This window comes from Cyanistes caeruleus, chromosome 3 (assembly GCF_971803275.1).
Source record: "Cyanistes caeruleus chromosome 3, bCyaCae1.hap1.1, whole genome shotgun sequence".
Lineage (NCBI taxonomy): Eukaryota > Metazoa > Chordata > Aves > Passeriformes > Paridae > Cyanistes > Cyanistes caeruleus.
The window spans coordinates 93687822-93698639 of NC_141703.1; the positions used below are offsets into that span (position 1 = coordinate 93687822).

The window sequence follows — 10818 nt, forward strand, 5'->3', positions numbered from 1 at the left end:
GGCACTCTGCAGAATGACTTCTCTCTCTCCAAAATGAATGCAAGACCTTATCAGTCTGCCAGGGTAGAACAACACCAGATGATATTGCCACCTGCACTCTCTTGCTCAGTGCTCCAGATGTTGAAGGCCATTACTGTAGCTGCATAATATTTGTTTTCAGTAGTGGGCTCAGTGCAAAAAAGCCTCTGCACAAAGCCTTTCTATATACACATGCAAAAAAATATGATGCATTCATACTGTTTAATAAACTTTTGTTTTATTTAAGCTCTTTCAAAGTTAGGCCATGTAAGCTGCATGTAAAATTCACCAGCTGCTACAAAGGCATTCCAGATTTCCATTTCCCCAGACACTGGGAGACAGGCACAAAAGAATACAACTCTCCATATATACAGGTTGAATATTGTCCTCATCCACGTATGACATCCAGCCCCAAAACAGCTCCAAACAGTCTGTCAGTGGGGAAAACGACCCTTCTCTATGTTAATAAAAGATTAACTCTCTCTCACTGTGAGTCATAGCACTCCTCCAAGCCGGCCTCATGCTAGAGGGAATCTTCATCTGTATCAATATCACTGTTTGGTTTGTTCAGCCTCTCAAATTCTTCTCCATCCTACAGGAACCAGAAGCAAAAGAGAACAATGTGAGCAAAAGTAAAAAAAAAAAAAAAAAAGTAAGGTTTATTCCAAATGTATCACTTAAAGCAAAATCAAGACTCTATAATTTAAACCTCTTACCAGTGTGTTATAAGGTTTAGGAAATACATACTCATAAAAAACATTCCCTGCATTTTTAACACTTTTTAGTGACTCACTGCCTAAAACAGCTTGTAGTCCATTCTTCCATAAAATCATAAAATGTTTTGGGTTGGAAGGTACTGGAAGGATGCTAGGTCTCCCTGGAGCCTTCTCTTTTCCAGGATGAATATTCCCAACTCTCTCAGCCTGTCTTCATAGGAGAGGTGCTCCAGCCCTCTGATCATCTTCCCCTGGACTTGCTCCAGCAGATCTAAGTCCCCAGAGCTGGACATAGTACCACAGGTAGGGTGTCACAAGAGCAGAGGGGCAGAATCACCTACCTTGACCTGTTGGCCATGCTGCTTTTGATGCAGCCCAAGATATAGCTGGCTTTGCATGCTCACATAGTGCTATTCGTTTCTACAACAGCTGCTTAGTTGTAAGTGCTAAAATAGATGACACCTGGCATACCAAAACTATATGAATTTGTGTTATTTATTGCTCATTAAACAACCTAAAAAGGTACCACGTGGAAATTTCTCAAAAACATCTCCAAGTTCAATGTTTGCTGGAACGCAGTGGGGACAGCGCTCTCTGCTGGTTCCAATGTGCATCCACGGCCCGTCCGTACCCGCGGGCTGACTCAAACAAACATGAACTCTTCCCATAAGTCGACTGTTCAGCTCAGCTGAATGACAGCTCTAAGAGCAAGCCATCCCAGACACCTTCTAAGTAACTAGATCACCGCTCAAATAAAAACAAAAAACACTAGCAGGCCTGGAGGAAATATACAGCAAGAAAAAAACCCCAAACCATGTTAAAACTCTGTGTTTAAACACTGCCTTTTTTATCTTCAGCTATCTTTGACTGCTGTGGTAGAAAGAACCTTAACATCAAGTGTGTTGACATCCTTATTATGTGGCCTAAGCTACACAGACTTACCAGCTCTACTTAGGTAAAGTTACTTCGCAGGCATCAATTCCAATTTCTGAAGGTTCTGGGTAAGTAAACTCTCTTGGTTATAAAGCTTTCAAGAAAAGTTTTGTACAAAGCTGAAGTTGCTCACAGGACTGCCTACAGTCACAGCAGGAAAGCAATGCTTACTTAGGCTTCATGATTTCAAAAAGTGGCATATGGAAAGCAATACCCAAGATTTTCAGAACTTTGGTTTTGAGGGATGCCAGTCACACACAAGTTGATTCTTCCAAGCATAAAGGGAGGTGAAACAAGAAAAAACCAAAGGAGACAAGTACTGAAAAGCCTTACCCCACTTGACCTCTCCCATGCATCTCCTTTGATGAGTTTTCCCCTTTCCCGCAGAGTGGCATATTCCAGGCCTCTTGCTTTACTGGCATTATAAATGAATATGGAGAGAAGCACGACAGGAGCTTCCAAAAAGAACTCTAGAGAAGGCCTGAAGTCAAAGATGACGAAAGACACAGTGGTGATGATAACAGTGTTGATCTGAGCAGTCATAACATGGAACATGTTGTCTCGGAACTTCAAGATGAAGGCTACAGACAGCCCCAGAAAAGCTGTGACAAATATAAGAGCCACGGAGAAGATGTTGTGCCCATAAAAGAAGCCACAGTTCCCTATCTGCCTCCGGTCCTTAGCCTGCAGCGCCAGCATGAGCCCATTGAACAGCACCCCAAAGGCATATAGTTTGCTGTTTTGTGTGAAGATGCTTTCCCCAAGCTGATCCACATCTTTCAGCATCTTTTCATTGTAGATGTTAGCCAGGGCAGACACAAAACACTGCACTAGAATAAGCAGATGGCCCAGGCTGAGGCGGAGAGGCTTCAATGCTCCTGCCATGGTAGTGGTCACATTCCACTGGAAGCTGTGAAGGAAACTCGGTGCTGCGCAGTTGCCCTTTTCCACGCATGCTTCCTCAGGTCCAGTAGCGAGAAGGCAGTGGTTAGATGGCCTAAAAAACATATTGTGATGAAATCCATGTGCAGCCAAGCTGTGCTGATGGCCTCCACTTCCTCGAGTCAGGGCAACGATGGACAGGAATAAGATCACCAGAGACGCCCACTGTACCCAAGAGAGTCTTCGCCTGGTACACAAAAAAGCCACTAAATTTAGAAACACAGTGTCATCAATTAAATGACAGAACATCCAGATCTATAAAACATATAAAAGACATCATGCCACAGATAAGGAGACAGACAGGTGCAAAGAAAAGTCTTTCAGAGCACAGTAAAACAACCAACCAACAATGCCAAAATGCAACACACTTTGCTAGGGCAAAGAGGGCTGAGTCTGGCAATCAGAGAAGTACAAGGTGAAGTATTCTGAAGAAATAAGGCAAAGGAAGGCCTTTCAAGATCACATTACTTCTAGATACTGATTGCTTAACAACTTAAAAGCAAGTCTTGTCTCCATGGGAACAAGGGTCTGATGAATAAAGTAAAAAATCACAGACATCCAGATAATTACCATCTTTTTCTGAAAAGCATTCACTACACTGCTCTTCTCCCCCATGATGGGGAGCCCTTTTCTAGTATTTTATGATGGTAACACTTAAAAATCTATAAATGTAATTCATAAGAATATTATAATTATTTACAAATAATTCAAACACTCAAACAAAGCCTGCTTTTTACCTTGGTGAAAATAAAAAATTTGGAAGATTAAGTGAACTGTGACATCACAAGAGACACAAAAGTAAAATGAGAAAAAGCATTTTGAGTCAGACTATCAGGCATGGTTTTGGCATATTAACACCTACAGGAAAGGCTTATTTGTGCCACATTCAACACAGACAACTTTCACAGTGTAAAGTTAGTACCCATTTCCCTGACAGTCTTGTTTGATTCTAAACCATACTATAAAGAGCACAAATTCAGCAAAGCGGAACACATAGTCTGGTTTTTGTCACATGAGTAATGAGCCAAACACACCTCTGTCTTTCACCATTTCCTCTTACTAGAACATGATTACACTCAATTAAGAACTGCAACAGACCGCTAAGAAGTACCGGCAATCATGAAATAAGATATTTAATGTATAAATGAAAGCTTTCTTCTTACCATTCAATGATTATATAATCATGATTTCATCTGTTTTCTACTAGAGTGGACCAAATGTGTAGACATATGAAGGTACTCCTAATAACATATTTCCTACACCTTCAGATGTAGAAAACAAAACCACCTCTCCAGGATGGTATAGCCAGCCGCAAGAAAAGAGAATTATTGTTCCCATCAGACAAAGAGAAAACGTAGCTTAATTTCATCAAAGCTAGGAAGATTTAAATTTCATTTACTTTAGCAAACACTACTTACTTTAGCACTATCCTGAAGAGAAGAGCTGTTGTTATAATGACAAAATTTGAGAAGAGCACAGCCATTGCCTTGAAAGAAAAGGAGAAGAACAAAATTATACTCCAGACACACTGTGGAGACCAAAAACCTACAGACTTCAAGTGTTCATCTTCTTGCAAGGTGCCACAGTGAAAAGTACTGGTACTGAATCTTCTTCCTTACCCAAATGGTACAATAACACACCTGTAAAATGATACTCAAATCTCATTTCAAAATCTCAGGGAAACCACAGAGCCCAAGCTCCACTGCAGTGGGGAAAGCTATACTGAAATGAAGATGTGAGGAAATCAATGCAACAGAAAACTTACTTAACAGAGAACAGTTTAGTATTCAGTCAGTTCATGTCCCCAGCTGGGCTGACCAGTCAGCTGCAAATACAGCTGTGTTGGCACAAAGGAGGAAGTTGCTACAAAATGAGAATAAGCAAAGAATAAAGGAAGGTGAGGCTGCTCCTGGCTGCAGTGCCATTTGCAGTGTTCATGAAATTCCAGATTTGGACAAGGCACTTGCAGAAAACAAACTTCTTGTATGTGCTTTTGCTGTAGAGTTTATCAAAGATAAAGAGGCGCTTGGCTTGAGTTTTCAAGACTGCAACTGTAATTAAAAAAAAAAATAAATCTATTTCAAAGTACAACGGAAGATAACTCTAAAGCTTCTGTTTAATTTGGGAATAACTATATAATAACATCAGTGTCTCTAATCCATGACCATGATCCCAAGCTGTAAACTCCTTGTGGCAAGGATTTTCTGTTTTGTCTCTGTATTAGACACTCTATACTGGGACACTGGATCAAGAAGAGGCTCTTTTAGGCACTCTAGTTACCAGTAAAGATCAGAATTCTACCAGCACCAGTAGGAAAAAAAAAATCCCTTTTTGAGGGTGGGGGTGTTTTGCAAACTGTGTGTTATTCCAGACAGCCCTGTATAGTCAGTACATGTACAAAAGATCCAGGCATCTAAAGTTTTTGGTCCAATTGAGCCTCAGAGTGAGCTCACCTTTTTAGACAATTTTATACAAAAGCACATATGGATTCAGGAGTACAAAACAGACTTTTTCTTGAATTTTCTCATAATTTCCACATTCCAAATTCTGCTATGGAGTGTCTTTTTAATTCACCAGAGGAAAAGCACAGACTCTTTTCTCATTATCTTCATTCCTCTTTATCCCAACATACTATCTGCTGAACAGTAACTCTAATGGAACAGCACAACACAGGCTCTCAAGTAAGCTGAAGGCTTACTTACAATGAGACACCTGCCCAAGAAAACACATCTTAATTTTCCACTTTGCAAAATTAAAACTCAGTAAATATTCATGTTAGGTGAACACTGTGGAAGGAGAAAAATTTTGAATAAACAAGGAAATCTGACAGAACGAAGTCTGGAAAAAAAGAGCTTTTATGCAAAATGTAGAAGTATTCCATGCACACTCTGGTTTTACTTTACAGTCAATGCCCTCCATCCAACATCTCTGGTAACACTATGAGCAAAATCTTCAGAAGGATAGTTTAAAAAATTAATTTTGAGTCACCTGTTCTCTGAAAGCTCAAGAGACATCTGTCTTAGATAAATACGAATATCAAAGTTTGTATCAAAATGATACGAATATCAAAGTTCCCCATGCCACTAATCTGCATGTCACAAGCAAAGTCTCAAAAAGTAAGTCCTTAGGAAATTTAGCCACTAAAAAGTAGCCTCAGTTATAGCTGAAGTTTCAAGCAAAAAAATCTCACCAAAGCAACTCTTTAATTCCTCCAACTGCTCACGCAGGTACTAAAGTCCCAAAACTACTTTGTACTTAAAGTCACAAGACCAAGTTCAGTCAGGTATGGCCATCTTCCTTTCAAGCATCTTCACATTTTACAGTCATGGTCTTGTACACTACCAAGGTATTCTACCTTAGAGATATTTATCTTAGAGACAGTTATCTCTTTTAATAATAATTCTTTATCATAGTACTGTTACAGTTTCAGCTAACCATCATATAATTTCTCTAATTAAAACATGCTAGAAGTTCTAAAAGGAAGAATCTTAGAGCACATGTTCTGATGGGAGAGAGACAAGGTATGTCTGAGTGTGTGTGTATGTAAAACAAAAGTTGTGCATATTACAGAGGATTACCTCAACTGAACCAAAATAAATTCTTTAAGAGAAAAATAGCATTTATGTAACTTCCTACCCATCAAGCTTTGCTTCTACAAATACTATAGCTGAATTTCCTTCCTAAAACTAAAAACCACAACAAACCAAAACAACCCACAAAAAAATATCAAAAAAACAAACCCAACACCAACCAACCAAAAATCACCCCCACCAAAATCCCATCAACAAACAAAACCCCATACAACAAACCACAGAACCAAGCAGCTGTGCATGTTATTTTAAGATTTTTGACTCTTGATTTTATTAGGTTTTTTCAGCTGAGTCCTGTTCTAGACTCTGGACTGGTCTGTCCCTGGCAGAAATATACACCTAATAGAACAATATCTAAAGAGAAATTCTCAGAAAACGTAGAAAAACATTTATTTTTAATGTTCAACAATACATTCACAGTATTTTATGGTAAGTGCAAACCATCTGTTTCCATCTTACTGCAAACATAGATTCCAAAAAGTATCATGATACAAAAATAAATGCAAGCACAAAACCTGTACAATCTCCTGAGCATATGCAGGTTCATCCAAAAGGATGAGGATAGCTAGAAGAAAGTATCAACTAAATTTTGTACCTAAACATAGGTAACAAACACAAAAATTAAGCCAGTTTTCTTCATTCCCTCCTCAGTTTCTGTTACACTCATTCCCTTTGTGAGATTATGTTTACTTGCTTTATGTCAGATACACGGAGTGGTAAAAGCCCCACAGAAAAGTGCAGCTCAAATATTAGCAAGAGAAACAAATGGATTGAAAGAGAAATACAGAGTGGAAGAAGGCAAAGGAGGAAAAGTACCTAAAACCCTCTGACTTCTTAAGCATTTCACTCTACTTCTAAATCACTTTGGATGGAGAAAATATAAAGACTCTTCTCTGATGAAAGCTGTACAAAACTGACCAGTGAGTAAGAGAATGGGAAGGTAACAGGTTATTCTTTCACCTGCCAGTGTTAAAACAGCAGACAGCATCAGTTACAATCCTGCCTCACCAGTGTTACCACAGTAGATAGCCTAAGAGCAGGATTACCCACTAACACATTTGAAGTCATGTTATTCAGTGGAAGTATACTTACTGGCTGGAGGTAGGACAGTACGTAGAAGACAATCAAGTTATCCAAAAAGTAAAGAAAGGCAGGAATTGACCATTTCATGGAATTACATACATTCTTCCAGGAAAAACATTCAGAGAGATTATCCATACAACCTTTTTCTGAAAGGAAAAGAAATCAGTAAGAAAGACATCATTCCTATTATTGAAAGCCCATTCCCTTGTAACAGAATAGGCACCATAGTGGCAATAGTTTTCTTTTGAGGAACACCATTAGACTGAAAACACTTTGGTTCCACAGCTCTCTGGCAACACAGGAACCATTCTTTAAGGGTCAAAAAGCAACCCAGAATCCCTACACAGTAGTGACATCCTTATTGGGTGTGACTTCCTGTTGATTATTGATCAAATCTACAACAGGAACAATGACACAGACAGTGCATTCCTTCACAGAGCACTCAAAGGTCAGCCAGTAAGTCAGAAGTACTAAATAAACCAGAACTCAGCACATGATCTGGGTATAAAGAGAACATATAGGAAGAAAAGAAGAAAGAAAGGACAAAGCACAAAGAATGACATTTACTTTGGTATTCAGGACACAAACTTTAGGAGGAAGACTGATAAACTTTAAACTACTCTAGAGACGGTGCCAAAAGTACTTTCTTAGCACAGATTTAAAACTACCCAATGATATCTAATCCTCTCCTGAGCCACCAAAACACATTGAGTTCAGCAAAACACTGACATCTGGATAAAAAAAAAAAAAAAAAAAAGAAAACTAGAAAGCATGCAATCAGCAATAGCCAATGATGGCAAACACTGATTGAATATATTTACTGTCTCAGATAAGTCTGTACTAAATGGTGAAGGTAAAAATTCTATTAGTTTACAGAGCCACAACTGTTTCCTGGAGAAGTAGACAAAACCAACAGTTCAATTTAACATGTACCTCCAGTGCCTGATACCCTCTTCCAATTTAAATATTTGTTATGTACCATTTTGAAATGCTATGAAGTTAATCTCTCATAGTTTTTACATCAAGACAGAAAAGAAAAAACAAAAATCACCTGTGATGCAAAACCTGTGGCAAGTGGAGAGTGTCATCTAATCTTTAAAAAAAAGTGTTTGTAGGACAGCAAATCTTAGAAAGTCAACACATGTTAATTATTTAAAACATAGGTACTTACCTTTTTTCCTATTCCACAGTGCCAACACTACACATAGGACCAGTTTTACTACTTCAGAACACATGTTCACTGTCGTAGGAAGATAATCATACTTGTTATCTGTGGGATCCAGCAAATCACAGAGTACACAATTAGTTTCTGTCCCTGCATTTACAATTATAGCGGGAATCTATTTCAACCATTCCAATCACAATTTTAGTCACAAAAGGCTTTGTAAGAGCTTCTGTTATAAATGTTTCAAAGTTTATGATACACAACTTCCTGAATAGCCTCTTTTCCCAGTTGAAGTCTTTCCTCCTATGGTCTCAGTCTATAGCAGAACTTTTTTGGAAGAACTTAAGAACATGTCTGTTTTAAAAACAAATTAAAATGGGAAGGTTTTCCCCAAAGACCAATATGGTATTTTTTAACCCTCACCAAAAAATGGCTTCCACAATGACATAACCTTCTTCTAGGACTGGCAATACCAGCCAGTTTTAGCACACCCACTAGGATACCACTTCTCTACTAAACCCATTGCAAAACATTTCAATTAAATAATGTACTGCCAATAGTGCTTACACAACAATCTCCTCTTTGAAGAGCTAGCTATAAAATAAATCACATGCCTCATCTTTTAAAGGTATATCATACACCTTGCAACCAAAGTTATACCTTTATGGTAGACCACTAGCTAGACAGAAATTTTCCAGTGCAGAAACACATGTCCCTATAAATATAGTAAGGTACTCATGCAAAGAACTCTGCAGGTGGAGAAGCAGGTTTTTTGGCTATGTTTTAGTCCAAACATCAATGCTTTCTTATTCAAGGTACATCATGGGTATTGCCCAACAGTACCTTCATTGGCAGAATACTTCATCAGGAGGATTCGACTTGAGCCCAGCGTGATGAACACTCCTCCAAGCAGAAAGGTCTGGCTGGTTGTCTTGGAGCAAAGGGCAAATCGACTACACCACTCCAACTTCATTCTGCTGCCTCACCGTCAGTGCCCTTTGGATGGCAGGATTAAAAACCACTATAAACAGTACTTCCAGAAACAGGTTACACAAGGCAAAATTAGTGTATTTTATTGCTTTGTGTTATACAAAGATGCTTCCATCATAGAAAAAGCTATGATCTTGTTCTACAACTATTGCTTTCTTATTAAAAAAACAAAACATCGAGTTCAACTTATGACTAAACACTGCAACGTCAATTAGACCATGGCACCAAGTGCTGTGTCCAGTCTTTCCTTAAAACATCTCCAGGGATGGTGACTCCACCACCTTCAACTCCAATATATAATCATCCTTTCTGTGAAGAAATTCTTCCTACTGTCCAACCTAAACCTCCCGTGGCACATCTTAAGACTGTGTCCTCTTGTCCTGTTCCTGGTTGCCTGGGAGAAGAGGCTGACCCCCACCTGGCTACACCCTCCTTTCAGGGAGAGAGCAATAAGGTCAACCCTGAGAGGCAAATACATTACAAGGACCATCAAAAGGGAATAAATGACGTATACACAGGGACTCTGAAGGTTGCACAAGGAAGCTGGATCTTGAGAAGTCTGCAACTACGGCATACGGATTAGCTAAAGGGATTAAATATTTCACACGCTTGTTTTCCTTTAATATTTTTTAAGTGCTCTTGTTGCTAATCCCAGCAAGGAGAAGCGCTACAGCAGCGGAGGGAGACCAACCCCTCAGAGCAGACCCGGCGCCGGCTCGTTCCCAGAGGCGGAGGAGGCACAGGGCAGCTGGAGCCGAGCCGCGTCCTCCGCCTCCAGCGCCGCCGTTACTCGCCCGAGCCGTTAACGGGCCCCAACAGCCGGCCGAGGGAGGAGCGCTGAGGGAGAGCCCCTCCGGGCCAGCTGCGGGCTGAGCTCCGTCCCATGGTGACGGTCCGTCTCACGCCAGCAGGGCAGCCGGAGCGCGGCGAACCGGACCGGGGGACACCCACCTCGCCACCTCCTCCGCAGCGGAGGAAGAACACCCGCCGGGTTTGCCGACCGCCTCCTGCCACGTCGCTGCTTCTGGCTGCAGCCAGAGCGACGGGGCGGCGGCCGCGCGGGGCGAGCGGGGCTCCGAGGCAGCAGCGCCCGGTGCTCGGACGCCGCCGCCAGACGCACCCCGGCGCACCGCGTCCCGGGAGGCTGCGGCAGCCCGGTCCCCCTCATTCATGCCCGCCGCCCAGGGCCGGGCTCCCCCCGGGCCCCTCATGAAGCCCCTTCAGCGCCCCCCGCCCATGCTCCCCCTCCCCGGCCTCACCTGGCGGGGCGGGGCCGCACGCGCGCCCCCCGCCTTGCCGCGCCCCCCGCCTTGCCCCGCCCCGCGCGGACACGCGCGCGCGCCCTCCTCCTCCGCCCCGGCACCGCCGGCCCAGCCCCGCC

At 41.5% G+C, this 10818-nt stretch overlaps 1 protein-coding gene across 8 annotated transcripts; it reads right to left on the minus strand.

Moving 5' to 3' along the window:
- Positions 1-234: 234 nt before the first annotated feature.
- SLC35A5 (solute carrier family 35 member A5) lies at positions 235-10801 on the minus strand. Of its 8 annotated transcripts, none has more exons than XR_015285018.1 (7): positions 10697-10796; positions 9291-9443; positions 8454-8552; positions 7292-7428; positions 4028-4095; positions 1677-2796; positions 235-610 (listed from the first exon to the last, which is right to left on the minus strand). XR_015285018.1 is itself a non-coding variant. In XM_086882972.1 (7 exons), the coding sequence occupies exons 2-7, from the start codon at positions 9418-9420 to the stop codon at positions 542-544; spliced, it is 1299 nt and encodes a 432-aa protein (XP_086739098.1). In that variant the 5' UTR covers positions 9421-9443; positions 10697-10801; the 3' UTR covers positions 235-541. The 8 variants fall into 8 exon arrangements, 4 of the variants coding, with proteins under 4 accessions (XP_086739098.1, XP_086739100.1, XP_086739099.1 ...); XR_015285021.1 differs by having other exon boundaries at positions 9291-9480; positions 10697-10727; XR_015285019.1 differs by lacking the exon at positions 10697-10796 and adding an exon at positions 10389-10620.
- Positions 10802-10818: the final 17 nt, after the last annotated feature.

What these genes read in the sequence shown, in the direction of transcription:
- SLC35A5 (XM_086882972.1), bottom strand. Translation starts at nt 9,420, where the DNA reads ATGAAGTTGGAGTGGTGTAGTCGATTTGCCCTTTGCTCCAAGACAACC. An exon ending in GAAGTATTCTGCCAATGAAG is followed by an intron (nt 8,553 to 9,290) that starts GTACTGTTGGGC and finishes TGGATCCCACAG; the next exon opens with ATAACAAGTATGATTATCTT. An exon ending in CATGGGAGAGGTCAAGTGGG is followed by an intron (nt 611 to 2,000) that starts GTAAGGCTTTTC and finishes TGGTTCCTGTAG; the next exon opens with GATGGAGAAGAATTTGAGAG.